The sequence below is a fragment of the Lagopus muta genome, chromosome 6 (assembly GCF_023343835.1).
Source record: "Lagopus muta isolate bLagMut1 chromosome 6, bLagMut1 primary, whole genome shotgun sequence".
In the NCBI taxonomy this organism is placed as follows: domain Eukaryota; kingdom Metazoa; phylum Chordata; class Aves; order Galliformes; family Phasianidae; genus Lagopus; species Lagopus muta.
The window spans coordinates 6378272-6399981 of record NC_064438.1 but is presented as its reverse complement, the minus strand read 5'-3'; the positions used below and the strand labels follow the sequence as shown (position 1 = coordinate 6399981).

Here is a 21710-nt window from a genome sequence, read left to right as displayed (position 1 = left end):
AATAACAGTCAACTTCTCGGAGTTGGTGCAGATGAGGGCCAATAAGATGATCAGAGGGCTGGAGCACCTCTCCTAAACAGAAAGGTTGAAGGAACTGGGCTTGTGCATCCCCATACCACCACACTGTGGCAACGCAGGTGTCCCGGAGGCTGTGTGTGGTCGGTGCCGATGCCAGGTCCTCGTGAGTGGAACTGCCCCATCCCTGCCTGCATCGAAGGGGGGGCAATGGGGCCACACACCTGCGGGCGGGTACGACCCTGTGCTGTGTGCCCCTGCCTTGGGCACGGGGACCTCGTTGGCCCAGGGGGTCAAAGAACAGGAGTGGGTGTGCAGAGCGAGGCCCCATCTGGGGATGCTTCTGTCCCAGCCCCTGCTGTGGGACACACAATGCCAGGTCCTGGTGGCTGCCTTTGGGGATGTGCGGGCACCGAGCCCCCCCAGCAGGGCTGTTCGATAGCTGAAGCGAAGCTCAGCCTCATATTTGGGCATAGTGCAAGTTATTGGTGGCTGTTGGCAGATAACCCGGCTGATAACGGCTGTGAGGGGCCTCCGCTGCACCCATTGGCTCCTGGCAGCGGGGGCTGCCTATATCTACCCTCCCGGCCCAGGCTGTCAGGTCTGTGGGGTGGGATGGAGCCCTACAGGGTGCTGGGGCTGCTGCTCTGCACGCGAGTGTGTGGGCTGAGTGCTGGGCCTGCAGCTGTGATGCAGCCCTCCCCGGCTCCAGCAGCATCCCCACAGATGAGCACTGCATCTGCCCATCTGCGGTTGGTGGACGGTGGCCATCGCTGTGCCGGGCGGGTGGAGGTGAAGCATGAGGGCGAGTGGGGCTCCGTCTGCACCTACGACTTCGACTGGGATGCCCGCGGGGCCGGTGTGGTGTGCCGGCAGCTGGGCTGCGGGGCCGCAGTGAGGGCATCCCCATTTGCCCCGTTCGGGCAGGGCGAGGGACGCATCCGGCTGCACCCCTTCAACTGCCGGGGAATGGAGGCGGCCCTGCAGGACTGCTACAACTTCGGCTGGGGACAGCATTTCTGCAGCCACGAGTGGGACGTGGGAGTGACCTGCCTGGGTGAGGGCCCCGCCGGGGATGTGGGGCGAGGGCAGCTGCGGCCGTGACTGATGCCGCCTGCGGTGCAGAGGCGGTGGAGCTGCGGCTGGCGGCCGGCAGGGGACCCTGCGAGGGGAGAGTGGAGGTGAAGCTGCGGGGCCGCTGGGGCACGGTGGCGGATGCCGCCTGGACCATGGAGGATGCCGAGGTGGTGTGCCAGCAGCTGGGCTGTGGCTCGGCGGCCGGCGTCTATCACGGCTCAAAATTCGGCCCGGCGGAAGGTCCCATCAACCTGGCCGTAGTTAATTGCAGAGGGAATGAGTGCGTGCTATGGGACTGCGCCATTCAGGGCTGGGGGCCCTAAGACGGTTATCACGACCACGATACCGCCGTCGTGTGTCAAGGTAAGGGCGCGGGAGGGAGGCCCCGAAGGGAACCCAGCGCCGAGCTCCGGACTCACCAGCGCCTCTCGCAGGGTTCACCCGGCTGGTCGGAGGGGACGGCGCCTGCGAGGGCCGGCTGGAGGTGCGGCGGGGCCGGGCCTGGCTGGGCGTCTGCCACGGCCGCGTGGACGAGGACAGTGCCCGGGTGCTCTGCAGGGAGCTGGGCTGCGGTGCGGTGCTGGCCCTGCCCGAGCCCGGCCGCTTCGGAGCTGCGCCGGGGCCGCTCTGGAACGGCACCTTCGAGTGCGACGGCTCCGAGCCCCTGTTGGTCTCCTGCGCAGCGCGGCCGGTCCCCAAGCACCGCTGCACCGACCCCGCCGCCGTCGTCTGCTCCCGTAAGCGTGCGGCCGGGGGCCGGCAGTCCGCAGCCCGGGCCGGCATCCCGCCACGCTCTCTTTCTCTCTCCTCGCAGCCTACACCGGGTTCCGACTGGCAGACGGCGGCTCGCCCTGCGCCGAGCGGGTGGAGGTGGAGGAGCGGGGAACGTGGGGACCGCTATGCGCCGGATCCTGGGAGCTGCCCGACGCTCACGTCCTCTGCCGACACCTGGGCTGCGGCCCGGCCGCCTCCGTTCAGCCGGGGGGCCGTTTCGGGACGGGGAAAGGACCGCTGCGGCGCGACCGCCTCTGCTGCGTAGGGAACGAGCGGCACCTCGGCCGGTGCCCGGCCGCGGTGCTGGGGGAACCCGTCCGCGTCGCCGGCCAGGCGGCCGCCGTCATCTGCTCCGGAGCCGCCGAAACCCTGCGGTTGCGGGGCGGGGAGAGCCGGTGCGACGGGCGCCTGGAGGTGGCCCCGCGCCCCGACGTCTGGACCGGCGTGTCCGCGGGATCCCGCGACAACGGCACCGCGGCCGTGGCGTGTCGACAGCTGGGTTGCGGGGTGCCCGAAAAGACGTACGCCGCGCCGAGAGGCGGCTCGGGCACCGTGGAGCTGCGGTGCGAGGGCAGCGAGGAGTTTCTGTCGCAGTGCGACGCTTCGGGGTTGGGCCGCGGCCCCTCGGCGCTGGCCGTGGTCTGCTCAGGTGGGCGTCCCAGGAAGGGCCGCGGGCATCGCGCATCCGCGCCCGGCCCTAGCCCGGCCCTCCCGTGCAGGCAGCCGGCGGCTGAGGCTGGCGGGCGGCCCCGGGCGCTGCGCCGGCAGGGTGGAGGCGTACATCGACGGCGCCTGGAGCTCCGTGTGCCGAGACGCCTGGAGCCTGCGGGACGCCGCCGTCGTCTGCCGCCAGCTGCGCTGCGGGACGGCTCTGGAGGCACCCAGCCCCGAGCGCTTCGGCTCCGGTACCGGGATGCCGTGGGCGGGCGTCGGGGGCTGCGCGAGGACGGAGGCGGCGCTCTGGGACTGCCCGGCGAGGAGCGGCGGCTGCGGCGGTGGCGGCGGCTGAGCCGGGGCGGTGTGCTCAGGTGAGCGCGGGGCGGGCGCTGCCGTCGCGGTGCCGCCATCGATGCGGAGCCGTGAGCGCCCCGTCCCGTTGCAGCGTTGCGGGCCCTGCGGTTGGAGGGCGGCGGCTGCGGCAGGAGCTGCTGCACGACGGCGCGTGGGGCCGCGTCTGCGCCAACGGCACCGTAGAAGACGGCGCCGCCGCGGTCGCCGCCGTGTACCGAGAGCTGGGCTGCGGAGCCGCGGGGAGGCTGCACGCCGTCCCCGATTGGGGCTCCGGCCCCGCCTGGCTGGGACGCGTACGCTGCGAGGAAGGGAACCGCTCTCTCTGGCGCTGTTCCTCGACGCCCTGGCGCCTGCGGTCCTGCGGCCCCGCCGGGGTCACGCACGTGGCCTGCGATGAGGATGGAAGCGACGTGGCCGGCAGCCCGGCCCCGGGGAGCGGCTGTCGGGACGGGGACGTGTGCACAGGTGGCTCTGTCGAGCCCTCCGCCCCCGCTGCTGGGCGGTCCCCGAGGGGCCTCACGCTGCCCGCTCTGTCCCTCAGCTGTCCCGCTGGGAGACGTGCCGCTGCCCACGTTGCTGTGCCTGGCCCTGGCTGCCCTGGCCCTGCAGGTGCACCGAACTCGGGCTCAGCGTGCAGGTGGGTGTCACTTTGGGGTCTCTCCCCATTGGGGACGCTTGGGGACCCGGTGACAGGTGTACTGTTTGCAGGCCCCAGCCAGGATGCCGGCTCCGAGGCTGTGTACGAGGAGCTGGACTACAGCCGGGTGCCTGAGTGCCGGGAGGGGCCCGGCCGAGCAGGTGGGAGCGGGTTCAGCCCCTGAGCCAGGACTGTTGCATCCCTACTGTGCCCGCAGCCACCATCCTCCCTCCAGGCTCTCTGCTGCAGGGCTCAGGGATGCAGTCGTCACATCGCATCGGGGTCGAGGAGGAGGGGAGTGGCGTGGCACCACAGGGATGCTGTGTGCAGACTCTGATGATGCCACAGCCGTGCGTGCCCAAGGAGACCCTCAGGGAGATGGGGTATGATGACGTTGACATCAGCGCCCCAGGGAGGGGTGTCCTGCTGTGAGGGGGCACAACTCTGGCTGGGGACACAACTCTGCCCCCAGAGGGCCCTGGTGTGGGGGTGTCACCCAGCCTTGCAGAACGGCTCCGTGGCTCCTCCTGCTGCTGCCCCCACACATCTCGTTAAGGTGTGTTTATTAAGCAGTAAAATACTTTCAGTGTGAACGTCCCTTTTTTATTCAAGCCCTCAAACTGCTTGGAAACTTGCTGGCCTTCCTTTGGCACCAGGGGGGAATGTTACCAGCAGGAAGAGCAGGGCACAGCCCGGCTAGCACAGGCTCCTTCTGTGGGGAGGGGCTGCCCGACAGGAGGGGAGCCCCTTTCGCCCCTGAACAGCTGCCCCCCTGCCTGCCCAGACACTGCGCTGGAAGGTCAGTCGTGCCATGGCACCCGTCTCTGGGGCCTCGTGTTCCAGTAGATCTGTGACCTTCAAGTTGGGCTTTAGTGCCTGCAGGGCAACCAGCTCCTGCAGCGCATCCTTGCTCAGCGTGGATGTGCTCAGCCTTCAGGGAATACAGAGAAACAGCCTCAGCACCAGCAGGACCCGCCTGCTCCCCAAGTCCACATGGCCACACTCACCCCAGCGTCTGCAGCGTGCAGTTGTTTTGGCGGAGCTGCCGCAGCAGCAGCGTGGCCCCAGCTCCCAGCTCAGTGTCAGTCAGGTCCAGACACTTCAGGCTGTGGCTGCGCCCAAGCCATGCCACCAGGGCCTGGCAGCAGGCGCCGGTCAGGCTACAGCTCCCCAGCCTGCAGAGCAAAGGGGAGATCGCAGCGTTGAGGGCATGGTGGTGGCACTGCAGCCGCTTGGTGTGCGGAGTGCCATGTGCCCTTACCGCAGCACCTGCAGTTGGCAGCTGCTGTGCTGGAGCCCCTCACACAGCAGCGTCACGCCGTCGTCCCGCAGCCCGGCGCTGAAGGACAGATCCAGCTCCTCCAGGCACGTGCTGGTGCCCAGTGCTACGGTGAGGTCCTGGCAGCAGGCACTGGTGAGGTGGGTGTACCGCAGCCTGCAGGAGAGAGCCTCAGCAGTGCCGGTCCCCCCGTGCCTCCCAGCCACGGTGGGACAGAGGGACACGGCCTCCCTGGAGGATGCTTGGGGACACGCTCCCATGGGGACGCGCAGGGAAGGCGGCATCCTGGCACTGCTCACCGCAGGACACGCAGGCGGCAGTCAGGTTGGCGCAGCCCGGCACAGAGCATCCTCACACCATCATCACCCAGCGCTCCGTCGCCCAGCTCGAAGTGGACCAGGCTGGGGAGTGTGGCCAGCAGTGCCCCCAGTGCCTTACTGTCACCCTCTGTCAGCCCGCACCACTGCAGCCTGCAAGAGGGAGGCAAACCTTGCCCCACTGCCCTGCAGCACGCAGGGAGTGCAGCCCCTTACCCTGTGGAGGTGCCCACCCAATGCCTCAGGGCAGGGCCATCCATACCTAAGGCTCTGGAGTAAGCTGCCTGGGTGCCCCAGTGCCTGACACAGTGGGTACAGAGGTGAGTGCAGCTCCTCCTGCCGCCAGCTCTGCCTAGGAAGAAGGGGATGAGTATGGCCACGTTGTCCCACAGTTCTCACCAAGTAGAGGTAAAATCCTCCACTAAGGGACTAAACCATCAGTGAGGACAGGAGGTGGTGTTTGGATGGAAAGAGGCATTCACAATTCCAGAATGTTCCAGAACTTTGCTTTGCAAGGGAAAAGGGGAAACCTCTGTGGATACAGAGCACAGAGTCAGTACTCACCAGGGAAAACCCTTGGCTGGCTCCTGCCTGCGATGCTGCTGGTGGAAGGAGCAGCTCCGGAGGGTGACACTGAGCAGCCCAGCCCACTGCTTGATGCAGAAGCAAAGAGCCACCTGGTCATACAGCGTCAGCTTGGCGCCCTGCAAGGCTATTCCTGTGAATCTGCCCAACACGCTCTGCACAAAGCTTTCTTCGTTTGTCTCGAATAAAAAGTGGAAAGTGTCCAAATCCTCAACTGTCATCCCTGTATGGGGATGGCAAAGGTCTCTGTGTCTTGTCTGAAGCCACCTCAGCAGATCTTCCCGAGGTCGCAGTGAAATTCTGCACCCAATTCCTTCATCTGCATACTCTACTGACTGGGGGTTCACCAGACCAAACAGGAGCCGCACCGTCACGTTTAAATCCATCCTAAATGTGTGGTAGCTTTCTAACAACATATTCACATCCTTCGCAAGGATCCGTGAGTCACTGAGCATTTCCTCCTGGTCCTCCAGGACGTAAAACATTGCTGCAAAGAACTCCTGGAGGTGCAGGTGGCTGAAGCTGTAGACGTTCCCGTGGTCTGTACCTTTCTCCAAACCTTTCTCATTGAGGAAGAGGGAGAGAAGCTCTGGCTGATTCAAGCCTTGGTCCTCAATTTCCTTCTCAAAGAGGACCTTGTGTTTCCAGATGCCGTCAGCAGCCAAGGAGCAAAGCTTGTGCAGGAACTGCTGCAGGTTCCACCAGGCATTACTGACTCTGTGCTTTGTTAACCAGGAGAGGTAGAACAAGATCATCTGTGTGGTGGTCTTTGAGCATGCAAGAAGATGATTCCTCTTGAACAGCTCTTGCTCAAGGATGGTGCAGACAGTCCAGCTCATGATGGGGATGACACACAAGCTGTAGAGGACCTCATTTCCTTTGGTAAACCTGAAGGCCACATCTGCTTTATTGTCGTTCCCAAAATACCTGTGGAAATACTCCTCCCTTGCAGCTGTTGCAAACCCCAGAATTTCCACATAATATTCACCCTCCAGGCACTGCCTCAGGCTCTGGAGAGCTGTTGGTCTCATGGCAATGAGCACAGAGGACTCAGGGAGGACTTTTCTCTTGAGCAGGCTCAGCAGGGTGGTTTCCAGTGGTTTGGCTTCTGTGGGGTCAGTGCTCAGCTCGTCCTTGGGCTGAGACAAGGGCAATCCCAGGACCTCAAAGCTATCAAAGATGAACAGGATCTTCTCCGGGTTACCCAAAATCCTTCCAGCTGGTGTTCGCTGTTGAGGGCAGCATTTTGAAATCAGGTCCACCATGCTCACTTCTTTGGAAAAGGAAAGCTCCTTGCAGTCTATGCAGAAGACATAGTCAAACTGTGTGCAGAGGGTCCCTTCCACCCAATCCATCATCACCTTCCTGATTGTCATCGTCTTCCCCATGCCAGTGGCACCCACCAGCACTGTGATCCGCTGCAGTTGGCCATCTTTGCTGGGTTCAAAGAGTGTTTGTGTGGTGACTGTATCAGAGCTGACATCTCCAGGCTCATCTCCATGCTGATTCCAAGACCTCCTGGCTATGGCCAGGTTGGTGTAGCGGTCGCTCACAGACAGGTTCTCCCCTAGCCAGGAATTCACCTCTCTGTACTGCAGGAACTCTCTGGCCACGTGCTCTCTGTATTTCTGCTTGTACTCTGCACCGGACAGAAGTGGAGTCAGTTCCAAAGCACAGCCATGCTCCTGACACAGCAACAGCACAGGACATTTATTTCAGTGCTCTGCCTCGATATAAAATTCAGTTACGCACTTCCTATGTGCCATCCATTGAGCCCTCTTTCTTCTTCTGGGCCCTACCAGGAATGTCCCTAAGGTGTCCCTTGTGTCTTCCAGCTTAGCAAACATCTGCCAGCTTGGACCTTGTGGTTGCAGTGACTGCTTGTACAGGAACACTGTTGCCCCTTCCAGGCACCCTGGCCTTGTCCCCACAGGCCTTACTCTGCTTGTGGCCTCAGTGCGTTATGGGGCAAGGAAGAAGAGGAACGCTGATAGGATGAGTGGGACACCCTCGCTTTCCAGACTCACCACAAAGCTGAAACCTGCTCTTTTACTGACTTCCCCCTGTCCCCAGCACTCAAAAGCCAAAGGAGATAAAAATTTACCCTGGCTGCTTACCTTTCACCTTCTCATCAAGGATTTTTTCAGCAAGGTGCCTCTGGTTCATCTCCTCAAACAATCCGATGGCAATGTCCATAGCAGCAGCTTCCCCATAGCTGTTGCGCATAAATCTGATGAGTGTGGAAGGATGGGTGAACTTCTCCAGCTCATCCCTGTGAATGTTCCAGCCTTCTTTGCTATCAACGTGTGGCAGCTTCTTCTTGAAGTCTTGGAAGTCTTCCAGTGTGAGACCTTCCAGTGCTTCCAAGAGGACGGTGCTTTCTTCTCCTGCCATTGTGGGATATGGAAAATCACCTGAAAGAAACAAGGGTTAGGAATCAGTGCTCTTTCAACGTTGTTATGAGACATCCCTGAGAATACATAAGAACCAAGAGCAGACAGAGTGGTGTTTGAGGCTCAGTCTCACACCCATTCAGAAAGGGCAGTGAGGGGTATTGGTGTGAACTTCACAGGGACAGAGCTGCTCACAACGGGGTTGCTGCTGGCTCAGAGATTGAGGAGGAAAAACACTGACACAGAAGGGCAGAAAATCATCGAGGGAAGAAAAACAGGGTGTCACTCAAAGCTAGAAACTGGGAGAAGACTTTACAAGCCAACGCATAATTACAAAGGTGCTGGTGGGATATGATGTCAGGTCCCACCAACCTGTTGCTGGTGAGGCACAGGTGGCTCTGGCAATGAAGCACAAGAACGTTCTGCCCAAAAGCATAACATGGGGAAATTCCCTGGCAGAGATCACACAGGGTTGCTAGCAGTTATGAGCTAGGTTCAGGAGAAAAGGGTAAAATTTAACATGGGATAAGTGGCTTTCAGCAAGGAGGGAGGTGGATAACAGAGGAGAGAGGATGGATGGGAATGGTGATGGTAGAACACCCGAAGAGATGTATTTCTGTACAAGTAATACAAGAAACATTAAAAAGCCATTCTAAAGGGCCAGAGGACAGAGATTAGCAGTAAGAGACAGATTCACAGTACTCTAACAGCCACTCTGCAGGCATAGCAGAAAGATCGGCCCTGGGGAAAGTGCAGCGCCCAAGCTGAAGTCAGGCATCTTCTGGTCACGCCTTGAAGAAGCCAAAGCCAAATCTTTGAGGACTGTTTTAAACAACATTTCTTGACAAATTATAAACCTGTATAATTTTTCACTGTGTCCCATTAGCGAGGCTGATGGGAAATCCTGACAAATGACAATGGAGTGCTGCCAAATAAACGTGTTCACCATGAGAACTGCTCCTATTTTAGCAAGGCAGTGATTATTGCTAAGCTACCAGCAGACAACAAGTGGTTTTCAATTATAGCTCCAACCGTTTCTTTGCCACCCTGCTTGCTGAAGAATCATTTTTCAGGGTTGTTTTTTTTTGAAGAGAAGAGATAAAACCCTTCATTGGCAATACTAGGGCTTCCTAATGCACCTGTAGGACACAGGCTCACTTCAGCAACTTGTTCAAATTATTGTCTCCTGAGAATAATGAAAAATAGTCTTAATGGATGCTATGCTAGCTGCCAGAGCAGCAGAATCATATCACAGAACCATAGAATGGTTGGGTTGGAAGGGTCCTTAAAGATCACAGAACCACAGAGTGTTTGGTTTGGAAGGGGTCTTAAGGATCATAGAACCATGGAATGGTTGGGTTGGAAGGGACCTTAAAGATCATTCATTTCCAACCCCTGCTGTGGATCAGGCTGCCCAGTGGAGTGCCGTCTATGTGCGTAGCAGTGGGCATTAATACTAATGGACAGGAGAATTACCATACAGACCTTACAACAATCAGATCTTCTCAGTCCTGCTCTGGCTGACCAAGGTGCATATCACACTGTTGAGAAAGAAACCAGTTGTAATGATCAGGTATGGACGCAGCATACTAATAATAAACCAAAGGCAAGCTTCATCGATGAGAGCTAGACATGACCAAGGACAAATAGTCCTATTATAGAACAGAATAAATAATGTGGAAACTACTGTAATAAAAAACCTCCCACTAGGAGTATAGGGTACTATAAACGTTATTAGGAGAAGAAATATGTAAGCAGAATCCTTTGCATCACCCTGTGGACAGTGATTTTTCTGATAATGGAATAAAATAGGGGAGGTGTGGTTGGAGAAAGGAGGATAGAAAGCACGTAACAGGAGATGAAAATGAGAATTCTTATTAGCTGCGACAGCCCTCGAGGGAGCCCACAGAATCCTGGCATTCAAAAGCTGCATCTACCTGGGCTCCAGACTCAGCACTGGAAAAACATGCTAAAATTATGACAACTTGGTGATGCTGGCAGGTCTGTTTGTGTACAGGATCAGTCTCTGCAGACAACAAGTTGCAGGCGGACCAGCAGCAGAGATGCTGAATTATGATAACCATAATATACTGAAGGGGAAAAATGCTTATAAGTAAATATGACGACTGCAGATTTCACCTGCTATGACATTATTTATTGTAGTTATTGCATGAAGCCTATGGCAAATGTCCAAGGCCCATACAACAGACAAGGTCTCCCTCTGACCTTGAAGGAGCTGCTTTCACCTTGCTGCATCTTGAGCTGAAGCACTGTGTGCTGTGCTGGCACTTGGTTTCCTCCTGCGCTCTCCTGCAATGGATTTTCTGTAGTTTGCTTCAAACATGGACAAGCATCATAGCCCTTACTTCCTGATCAAATCCAGCTAAAAGTCCCACAAGAAGTCCCAGGACCTGGCCATGGGGAAATGCAAGGTTTGGCCCCAGTGATGTCCTGTGAGGTGGTTTCAACCTGGCAGGTTTCAGGGAGAAGAGAACAGAGATGCCACAGCCCACCCCTCCCCCCCCCCCCCCCCATGCAACATTTTAGCTTCCTTCCCTGCACTATGCAAAGCATTTCTTGTATGAGAGCATTTCTAACAACATCCTCAGAAATCCTGAGTGCCATGAGCCCCAAAATCCCTTTATTTTTTATTTTTTTACCCCTTTTCTCTACACTCAGAAGCATCTCAGATTGCCGGGCTGACCCCTCCCGTTCTCTCCCCCCTGCTGCAAGTTGGTGGCTGCAATTGCAGCATGCTCAGTGCTGTGGGGACAGCCCTGAGACATGGAGGTGTCAGACATGCCCCCTATCCCCCCCCCCCCCCAATCCCTTCCTCTTGGCATCCTGTCCCAGCCCTCCCCTCCGGATTGGAGCATTCTCTGCCCTCCTCCCCTGCTCTCCATCTTCCTGCGGTCTGCAGAGGTGCATTGTGGGAAACTCCCAAGTTTTTTCCACTCCCCCACCCTCCCTTCTTCCTCTGCCACCATCCCTCCTCTCTGCGCAAGAGCCAGCACTGGAGGACAGAGGTAAGGCTGCTGCTTTTCCCCCTGCATACCACTAACCGGGGGGGAGTTTGGAGAGAGGGGAGGGAGATTTTAATACCTGTTAATAAATAACAACGTCTTAACCCAAAATAGCAAGGATCTCGGCACATGTCCTTCAAGGTCAGGCAGCCCTGGAATAGAGCTGGGAGCTGGGGTGGAGGCTGGGAGAGGGGATGAAGGCAGAAAGCTGGGATGGAGGCTGCAGATCTGGAATGGAGGCAGGGAGCTGGGAAATGGGATTGAAGCTGAAGCCCTGCAATGGAGGCATGGAGCTGAGATGGAGGGAGGACCAGGGATAGAGGCAGGGAGCTGGGATGGAGGCTGCAGTGCTGGAAGGCTGTTGCCAGGTTCCCAGCTGTGTTCCTGCTCCTTTCTGCCTGCATCATGCTATGTTAAATGTCTAATTGCTAGCAGTTCACAGGCAGGAGGCTATGCAGAGCAAGCAGTGCTGGTAATTAATAGCCCTGGCTGATAAATGTTTCCTTTTTCCAGGTTAGGAGCTGGGGGTTGTTCTGCTGGGGTGAGGCTATATCTCTGATACCAAATGGATAGCATTTGATATTGTCCCCTGCTTTGTGCTGAAAAGTTGCTTACAAAGAGAAACAGACCAAAACCAAAATCAAGCTCCTCATGAAGAGCTGAGAGGTTTTTCAGCTAGTGTGCCAAATGGGAGGGGGACATCAGATGGGAATGAAATGCATGAGGGGTGTCTGGAGCACTTTGTGCACCTCTTTGTGTAGCTCTTTTTGCATCCATGTGTGCAGAGATGTGTTAGCTTGGTCCCTGCCTGAGGTCTTGGTCCCCACTGAGGAGGGGGGAGAGGATTTTTATGCCATATTGGAGGTCAGCCTGGGAGAACTTTGGTGCTGGGGCCATAGGAAGGTGGTGGCAGCCTCTTCTCCTGGATGGGACTTGGGCAGGATGCTGTCAGGAATGGGAGGATGCAGCTGGGCAGAGCTCCCTGCTCCAAACGGGGACCAACCTCCACATTCTGACCTTCACAGCCACGACCTTCAGCAGCTCCCATCTTTCCAGCCCCTCACCCATGCAGTTGCAGCAGGAAGAAAAATCTAGAATTTCCCCCAACTGCACATATTCATCCCTTGGCTGGCGGGTGGCCACAATTGTGGTGCAGCGGTTCCATCCGTGGTGGGATGCGGGGAGGAAGGATGGATATAGGGCAGCCTTCCTGCATTGGAGACTTCCCAGATCCCCAGAAGGTCACTGCTGAATTACTCCCCATCCACCTGCAGGGGCTCCTCACATTTCAGCTGCAAAGCAACAGTTTTCAGATCTTGCAGAATGGAATCTGCAATCTTTTTGGCCACAGCTGAGATGCAGCAGGGTTGATGCCATGAGAGGCTTCCATCTGAAGGGTCTATCAGGATACCTGTAAGATGAAGAGAGCTGCCAAATCCGCTGCTGCTTACTGCAGTCCCTGGGGCTATTGTACAGTGTCAGAGATGACCCTTTTTTTTGTTGTTGTTCTTTTTTTCTTTTCTCATCCTATTATTTTTCCTCTTTTTTTTTTTTTTTTTTGCTTTCTTTTTTGCTCGTGTCTGTTGCACTTCAGAGAGAAGTGGGAGTAATGACTGTCAAGATGGGGCTTTAAAAGCAGCATTAGGAGGGTGAATCCTCTCCCCATCTCCTCTCTTGGCACACCGTAAAGGAAATAGAACTGCTAAGCTTGGAGGTACCAAAAGCACTTCTGCATTTGGGGTACTGCTGAGGTTCCTGCTAGGTGTTTGGATGGACACAACAGGGAATTGCTCTTCTGTTCTCTGGGCAGACCCTGAGGGTTTTGGGGGAGGTGGTGGCCTTCATCCTGGAGCAGGCAGTTCTCTGGGAGGACGGCTGAGCAAAGCTGTCCCAGAGAAAGGCTTGGGATCTAATGCCCTGTAGTTTTGAAAGGTAAGGGCTACAGCCTTGTTCCAGCAACGGAGATCTGGAGTGACTTCTCATGCAGTCTTATGGCCTCATGGAGTGACACCATGGAGGCAAAATTCTGTGTCCTGGGTTGTTTCAATGCTGCTTTCCCTTTTCTTGCCATGTTCCAGGGCAGCTGCAAGGCACATGCAGAAGGGTTTGTCTGCACAAGACGGCGAGCAGGTTTATAGCTCTTATTAGGGCTCTTGGAGTTATTTTCACATAGGGTAAGAGTAGGTAACAAAGCAGAACTGTGGCATTAATTTACACAGATCCTGTGAGGCTCAAGGACCGCGGATGTAATGGCTGAGGTTCCAGGTCTTGATGCAGCCACAGGCATGACACAGACACTGCCAGCAGCGATTTGAGGCTGCTGCCTGCTGAAAGCTTCTCAGCTTCTTGATGCTCAAAATTCAAAGGGCTCGTTGGGTGGGAAGCATTTAATCTGGGATGCAAGAAGCAGCGAACAGCACATTGGGAGAAGGATCCATCAATATTTCATCCCAGGGAAGTGGGTCAGCAGCAGTGAGTGGTGCAGCTCAGTGCTGCTGCTTCCAGACTGTGCTTTGGGAGGGCTGCACAGCCCAGCCCTGGTGCACTGAGCCTGCTAAAGAGCTTCTACAGAATGCGATTCCCATTCTGAATGCATTCACACTGTTTTATTGCATTTGCTGGGTGCTGCAGTCCAAAGTAGAGTGGAGGTGGCTGAAAAGCTCACAGCTACATGACACAAACTCTTTACGTAAAGCTGTTCTGAGATTTATGGCAACACTGAGATGTACTGCATTACCTCATCCGCCACCACAGCACCTCTTGGAGATGGGAAATGGCTTAGTCACCGTATGCTGCCGTCACACTGCCTGGCTGGAGGCATGGCATCTTGCTGCTTTTGATGTGCCTGTTGCCTCAGCAGCACAGACAGGGGCAGAAGGGCTGTATGCCCTACCAGGACTGGGGAGTTGGAGCACTGGGAAACAAAATGAGCTCTCTGCTTTTTCTTAACATTTCCAAACCACCTTGGTGCACTGGGGGCATTTGCCTATGGGCTATTTCTGGGAGAAGAAACAGCTGTAGGAATGGTCTTGGGCTTCACAACCTTAGAATCATCAAAGTTGGAAAAAACCTCTAATATCAAGTCCAACAACTGACCCATCTCCACCGTGCCCACTGACCAATGTCCCTCAGTGCCACATCTCCATGGTTCTTGAATGCCTCCAGGGATAATGACTCCACCACCCCCCTGGGCAGCCTGTGCCAATGCAGCACCACTCTTTGAGAGGATTTTTTTTCCTTCTCTTCAACTTGACCCTCCCCTGGCATAACATGAGGCCATCACCTCTTGTTCTTGTGGTTCCAGCTGTTTTCCCCCTGGCCACCTCAGCCAAGACCTCTTGGTAATGGCAATACTCAACATAACCTTGCTTTCTCCCATTTGAAGATCTAGCATCAGTCAGCTCAGCCTCCAATACAACCTAAATCCCATTTCCACATGTTTTTGACATGCAGAGGTCATGTTGGAAGCCAGCAACAGTACTGATCCTCCAGTAGCACCCTGTTTCTAACAGCCTGGTCCCTCAGCTGCCATATATTTGGTACTAAGAACTATGCTGTTTTTGATATTATTTCCTCCCTTTGGGGAAGTCATATAGTTGTAAGTTTTCAGGTGCCTCTCTGAAGTGGCTAAATTCTCATTTCCTTGTTTATGTGCAGTCTGCAATAATGGAACAAAATCTGCAGACTTCAGGCTAAAATTACCTGCTCATAATCTACCAGCTGGTGCAAACAGATGAATCTGTGATGGTAACTAAGTCCTGTGAGCTGGTCTCAGCAGGTGCAAATTGCACCCAGTAAAGGGAAGATTCCTTGGAGAAGAGAGCCACTTTCTGTTCCTTAGAAAGTTAGTTTGGTCTTAAATGATCAAATACAGGTATGGCAGCTGAGACCTACCGAACCTGGCAAATGGATCTGGGAAGCTCTTGAAACCAACTGGTGTTCTGCATCTGTCTTGCACAGTGAAAATTCTTCTCTGTGCTGTTGGACAGTGGGGATGGGCAGGGAGAAGCATTAATGCTTGCCTAGTCCAAGAGACCCATTTAATTCCTTGCCCAAAAGCCGAGACAGCTAACTCACAGTCAGGAGAATGGAGCTTTGGAACTTTGGTATTTATCACACTCTTATTTATTCTGAAAAAGTGAACTTTTAGGTGATTGCTTTTCCAGACAGGTGAGAAAGACAAAGATCTGAAAGGGAGGTAAAGGAAGGAGAACTGAAGATTTTTAAGGTCTTTTCTGCCAACTCAGGTTCTTTTGGCATGGCCTTGATAGAAGTCAGTAGGTATTCCTGAGGCTGGACTCAACAATATGGGTCCTTTCCAACTTGGGATATTTTATGATTCCATGTTGTCAGCTGGAGGACACCTGGAGGTTGTGAATTGTCCTTTTTGGCTGCAAGCATGAATTCAGAGGCATAGCCCCATTGTGTAAGCTGAATTGTTTTTTGCTGATACGGTACAAGTATCAGCAAAAGTGTGAGTGTGATGTTTGGAGACCCCGTACAGCTGCGGGGTGCAGCTTCACACTGCATCCTGCACTCAGCTCCTCCTTGCAGATTTTCTCAGCTTTCTTTCTAACTCAAAAGTGTGAGGAGAAGATTATGGGGCACGGGAATGAGGCAGGGAACAGGACCTTCTAAGAGGGATACCTTACAGCAAAGCCAGCAATGACTCATCTGCTCCAATTGGTGCAGAATTGATGCAGCTTTCATCTGCACACACAGAAGACAGATGAATAGATGCGCTTGCTAATGTGGTGGGCAGGGAGGGGGGGCTGAAGCAGAAAAGGTGCCCTTCAAGGAGCCAGGGAAACCTGCTCCTTCCCTGTTGGTTTGTCTGGGGCTTGTTGTAATGGGTCTGACTGCACTGACCTTGAGCTGCAGCAAGCAGAACTAGCCAAGGACTTCGATGGGCAGGAATTCAGAGCGCTTTTCTTTTCCTTTTTTTCCTTAATTGCTGGTGTCAAGTTCTCTGCTTCCCCTTCCCAGCCTGGGGGGGAGCTGGTGGCAAGTGGGAAACTCTCTGCAAGGGGCAAAGACTGTTAAACAAAGACATAGAATCAGGGAGACAGAGGGAATGAAGTCTGTTTCTCAGAAAACCTCATTCTACAGTGCTACCATCTGTGTGGGAGGCAGAAGGGAACTGGAAGGGAGAGGAATGGGTAGACGTGGAGAGAACAGCTGAGGAGGAATAAATAGATGTGATGAGCTATGGAGAAGAAAGTAAAGGTGGATAGATGGGCCATGAGAGGGAAAACTTTATGTGATGAAATGAATGAGGGAAAGGAAGGAGAAAAAAGGCCCTTCTAAAATGAGGAAATTGCTGTTCCTCTGAGCCTGATGACTGCTACAGAGTTGCTTGGAAATGAGCAGTGCTGGTGCCCTTGAAAGCATAGGGCTAGAAAGAGGAGAGAAAAATTAGGAAGTCTGGTGGATATTGCCAGCTTTGGGATCAGTTCTGCAGAATGCATTGTACTGCTTTTAGAGCCTGGGTTGGCAGGAAGAAATAAATGCAAAACCTGTGTTCTGTACGTTCACACAGTCCAGCAAGGAGTGCAGGGCAAAGCTTCCTAGCAGAGGGAAACTGCTGGCAGAAAGCCTTTCACATGCACACTTAAGAACAGCTGATAGTGAATTTCAATTTAGTTTGGTTTCCAAATATTCTTAAATCTCTGGAATCTGCATAAGGGGAAAACAGCAAATATTTAGCAAAGCAGAATAGCTGCACAATGCCAGGGAGTGTGAGCAGCCCAGCTAATTGCCACTGAAGTCACCGTGTAGGTAATTGAATATTTATGATATGATGAATCTGGCTCTCCCTGTCTGAACCTCAAAGTCTGCTCCTATTGTGAGCCTCACTTTCTCTTTGTGGCCTGCGTCATCACTGCACCAGATGTAAAATGAGAATTCCTTCTTCCTCAAACCAGAAGAATAGAGCCTTGCAAATGACCAGAGCTGTAGTACATAGGAATATGCCTCTGGATGCACTTAGCATTTCTACTAAGAACATTATGGAATCATAGAATCATTCAGATTGGAGAAGACCTCCAACGTTACAAAGTCCAACCATTAACCCAGCAGTGCTGAGCCTAACATGAAACCACAGCCTTAAACATCGCATCTACACATCTTTAACATCTTTAAATGCATCCAGATTTAGTTATCAGTGTCCTTTGGAGGCAATAGGAAGGAAAAGACAAGGCAGATGTCATTTAGAGAGATATTGCAAAATGAGCAAGGAAAACAACACTCCTGGTCAAGTGCATGTGCTTATCTACAAACACCCAGGCCACGGGGAAGGTCTTAATCTCAGTGAGCATCTGCAATTAGGTTTGTGTGGTACAAGATGCCCAAGTGCATGATAATCTTCAGTGAAGCACGAGGGGTGGTAGTTTGAGTTCCCAAAATGATTTAATATCAAACTCAGTGATGTCAGTAAGTGTTGCTCAGCTGCAGACAAAGTAGACCCAGCCTATGTAGAGCAGCTAAGTGGGCATTTGGTTGCTGCGTTTTAATTGAATGAAGAGGTGGTTTGATTCTATTCCCTGGGAGAAGTTTGAGTGAGACTGAATTGAAAATCCAAGGAGAAGGCTAGCAAATATCCTGCTCAATGCTGGTTATAAAACCCTTTGTACAGATTATTTGCCTCTTTTCAATTATTTATTTCAAAACTGGTCAGCTTGGATCACCTGAAGTCACTTGGAGCTTTCAGGCTTCACCTCACTGAATCCTGTTCAGCCACAACCCATCCGCCCTAAAAGAGAAATATGAGGTAGATAAGAAGCCTTCTGGAAGTCTCCACGCCACAAAGCCATCACCCAAATGGGAAATATGTTCTCTGTTCAGGGAAGTATACAGCATACCAGTATCATGGCCAGAAGCACAGTGTACCATGGGAGATACTGATTCCAGTGATTTTGGTGTTGCAGTTCCCCAGGTTAACTCCAGTTCACTGATGCTGGAGGAAATGCTGGCTATAGAACAAGAAATGGTTCCATGGAGAGGAGGAGACAGGGCAGTTTCTCGCACCAAGCAGGAAACTGTTGCCTGGTTTTGCTCTGAACCCAAATCTAGCATTTCTGAGTAGGTCTCCTCCAGACCATCATTTCTGCCTAGGCAGAAATTTAAAACCCATCATCTATTAGCCTGGTTCCCAGAAGAGGCAACAGTGTGAAGCAGTGATGCGACCCTGGCACCCTCTCCTTGTCCACCATTAAAGGAGAGATCTGTCCTCTGAGCTATTATGGAAGCAATGTCTATCTGGAGAGGTTTTTGATGAGCTTCTCTATTTCTAAACCCAGACAGTGACTGAGCTCATATTTCACTTAGCAGGCATAGAGCCCTTGGCAGCACCAAAGGTCAGCTAGGAAGCAATGAAGCAGGTGACTCAGATCTGATGGCTTCCTCTTGTTTATTCATCATTTCCCAACTCAAACCTGATGTGGTGCTGATGGCAAGCCTCTCCTTGTCCCCTGTGCTCAGGGAGGTAGCTGGGGAGCTCCATCTCCCATCTCACCCTGCCCAGATGGCTGCCTTAGGTGAACTTGCTGAATTATCTTTAGGCTGCTTTCATCAGTTCCTTGGAAAAAAATGATTCCAGCTCATCTCTGTCAGCAGTATGGGTGATGTTTTGTAGGCAAACCTAGATAACCACTGCAAGGAGACAGGAGCCTGCCACTGAGACGTGGTGGATAGCCTGTCCCTGAAAACATTCAGGGTTGGGCTGGATGGGGCTCTGAGCATCCTGACTGAGCTGTAGATGTCCCCGTTCATTGCAAGGGAGTTGGACTAGATGACCTTTAAAGGTTCCTTCCAACACAAATGATTCACTGGAGTCCATACACCACGCTGCAGCAGCTGAGGTTCTGGCCCTTACCTTGCCTTACAGTAGCTTTGATAATTGAGAACCTAATCCATTTATTATCTCTATGTGGATGGAGATATCACACATTACATTAACCACTTCCTAAACTTCAGTTGGGATAGTTCTACAAAACAAAAAGGGCAAGGGTGAGTTATGGTCAGGGACGAGCTGTTGATCTTCTTTCCCACGGAACAACTTGTTCTCCCTTTACCCAGGAGGAAGGCATCAAGGAATTAAAATTTGGTTGGACATGAGTACATCTTGCCACAGATAAAGGACACTGCATACAGCTAGGGATTTATCCTGTAAATGGAGTGTAGCTGCAGCAGACTTCAGTGAAGGTTGGTGTGATGTATTTGGTGTTCTCTCAAGTGCAGGCACTACAGTAGATATTTTGACTACAGCTCACAGCTCTCACAGTTTTGTTCTCCTCTTCAGGCGGGATGCCAGTAGCTCGTTCTATCTTCTTCACCCAGCTCTCATCGCTTTCCTTTCTCTTCCAGGTGCTGTATCATGTCCAGGTAGGACACCACCAGCGTGAACATCATCCCAAGGCGATCATCCCCAGGCACTGAGCTGTCCTGCTCTTGTGGCTCCTATTTCACTCAGGAGCAAGGAAAAGGCAAAGAAGACCTAGGACTGCCTCCCTTGTGCTTGGCGTCCAGACCACCTGCAGCACTCACAGGGATGGATTCCAAGGGTAACATCCGAAGTGGAAACAAACCCGATGCCAAGGCCCCCAGCTCTGGAAAGCCAGAAAAGCCCAGCCCTGGGCCTGCTACGAACGCAGACAAGAAGGATACCCCCAAAGAACAGCCTAATCCTGCCACTGCTCCCAAGAAGGCAGGCAGCGATGCTGCTGTTGTGAACAACCACAGCAACCTGAAACCCAGTGCAGCCGCCACGGAGACACAAGAGGCCACTGGCCAGTCCCCTGACTCTGACCACAAGGGAAATGGCTCCGAGGAGTCACCAGGCAGCATCTTCGACAACATGAAGCCCTTGATCATCGTTGGAGGAGTGGCGGTGGCGGCGCTGGCGGTGATTGTGGGAGTGGCGTTCCTCGCCCGGAAAAAATGAAGACCAAGACAGGGTGGGCTGAGAAACCCAGCCTGGCTGTACAGCTCCTTTTGAGACAAATGCATGCACACAAATTCTATACATATCTATATAGAGAGAGCGAGCTAGATAGGTCAATGTCAAACACCAACTGCAACTCCAAGGGTCTTGTTCAAGACCACTGTGCCAGTTTGACCCGATGTGGGTAACTCCATGCACTCAGTGTGTTCTTTTCATGTAATATACCTTGGCTTATACCACTGTGTATAGATTACAGCTTCTCCTGATTGGTGTAAATGACGGTGTCCCCTCCCCTCCCCTGCTGTCCTCCCTGGGAGCCACCCCCACTTCTCCTGCAGTCCCCTGTTTTCAAGTCCAAAGTGTTCTTCGTCCCATCCAGAGTCCCTGCTTTGTGTTTTGGTTTTTCTGTTCAGTTTGTTTTGAGGGAAGAGATGGAGCCTAGTGAGAAGACCCAGTTCACTTGTCCCTATGTGTGGGGCAAAGTGTGGTTTCTTTGTGTTAATTTCTTGGGGCTTTGGATAAGTCTGTTCAGCTGGTATTTTTCCACTGAAGCTATGGCCTTTCTGTACATGAGAAGGTAGGGAAAAAGGGAAACACAGGCTGGTTTCAGGGGTGGACAGGAGCTGGGACCCCATGAAAAATAACACTGACCTGCATCATGCCAGGCAAACCCTGATCAAGGTCACTGGAAAGATCCATCTGTCCTAGAGTGATTCCTCGCCTGTGACAGTAGCAGGGATTTGTGACTCCTCCACATCTTGGAAATGGAAACAAATTCCCAGCACTGGGGAGCAGCCTGGTTTTACTGGTGAGTACCTCAGGTCTAAAGCCAGACCTTCTAAGAAGGAAAAGGAAGGCAGGCAATGAGAGGATTCGGGGCCGTGGCAGATGCCCTTCCCCTGACACCAAGAAGTGGGTCACTTTATCTTGCACTGTCTTTTTCACTTAGGTCAGAGCTCAGATGATGTCAGAGATTAGATGAGGTCAGAACCACAAACTCCCTGGAGCTCAACAGAAGTTGCAGCCAATGGGGTTTTTGAGTGATACTTAGAAAGACCATGAGATGGTGAGGTGAGTTCAGTAGAAATCAGTTGAAGAGCCATTGTGATGTGTTTTTGAGCCTAGATGTGCACATTCAGTGTGTACTAGGCCAGAGAAAGGCATGTGTTCCCTGGGTGCTGTCTTTGCAGTACCAGCTTCCGGCAAAATTACTAGATAGGATGGCAGATGTGTATGACCCTGGTAATTCTCTTGGCTCATGTCTCCTTAATTTACCTCCAAATTTGTTTGGCTGAACGCATACAGCTTCTTCAGACAAAAAGCCTTTTCAATATAGCATGGCCACTCCTATGGTCACCCTCTTTTCCCCAAGGCTCATAAAATATTCCCAAGGCACAGAACCTCTGGGAGTATCAGATGCTGTCTTCTGATGAACGACAGGCTGCTTTCAGCATGAGTTTAATGTCTACCTCTACCTTCACCAGGACAGAGAGGAGATGTATGTGTTGAGTTCACAGTGGTTTTGGAAAGAGTGCTAACAGCCCAGGAGAAATCCTGGTGGTTCAAAGCACTCCTTCCTTGCATTGTGGATATGTCTTCAAGCAGCAGTGCGTCACAGCCTGGAGAATTTTGGGGGATTGAACAGAAGGGTCTATGGC

The 21710-nt window shown here is 53.4% G+C and overlaps 2 protein-coding genes and 1 pseudogene across 3 annotated transcripts in view; 2 read left to right on the top strand and 1 right to left on the bottom strand.

The window, feature by feature from the left end:
- Window positions 1-199: 199 nt before the first annotated feature.
- LOC125695302 (deleted in malignant brain tumors 1 protein-like) lies at window positions 200-3958 on the top strand (annotated as a pseudogene).
- A 144-nt stretch (window positions 3959-4102) lies between these two features.
- NLRP3 (NLR family pyrin domain containing 3) overlaps window positions 4103-21710 on the bottom strand; it is a 26360-nt gene continuing 8752 nt past the window's right edge. Inside the window, exons 2-9 of one of the 2 annotated variants that reach the window (XM_048949577.1) lie at window positions 9574-9629; window positions 7813-8109; window positions 5675-7334; window positions 5373-5462; window positions 5093-5263; window positions 4776-4949; window positions 4522-4689; window positions 4103-4445 (exon numbers count right to left, since the gene is read on the bottom strand). In XM_048949577.1, coding sequence (XP_048805534.1) covers window positions 4211-4445; window positions 4522-4689; window positions 4776-4949; window positions 5093-5263; window positions 5373-5462; window positions 5675-7334; window positions 7813-8089 — 2775 coding nt within the window. In that variant the 5' untranslated portion in view covers window positions 8090-8109; window positions 9574-9629 and the 3' untranslated portion in view covers window positions 4103-4210. The remainder of the gene's footprint in view (window positions 4446-4521; window positions 4690-4775; window positions 4950-5092; window positions 5264-5372; window positions 5463-5674; window positions 7335-7812; window positions 8110-9573; window positions 9630-21710) is intronic. The other variant, XM_048949578.1, reaches the window with a different exon arrangement.
- CEND1 (cell cycle exit and neuronal differentiation 1) lies at window positions 19660-20052 on the top strand. The gene has a single exon (XM_048948156.1). It carries the CDS (start codon window positions 19660-19662, stop codon window positions 20050-20052), a length of 393 nt encoding a protein of 130 aa, XP_048804113.1.

What these genes read in the sequence shown, in the direction of transcription:
- CEND1 (XM_048948156.1), top strand. Translation starts at nt 19,660, where the DNA reads ATGGATTCCAAGGGTAACATCCGAAGTGGAAACAAACCCGATGCCAAG.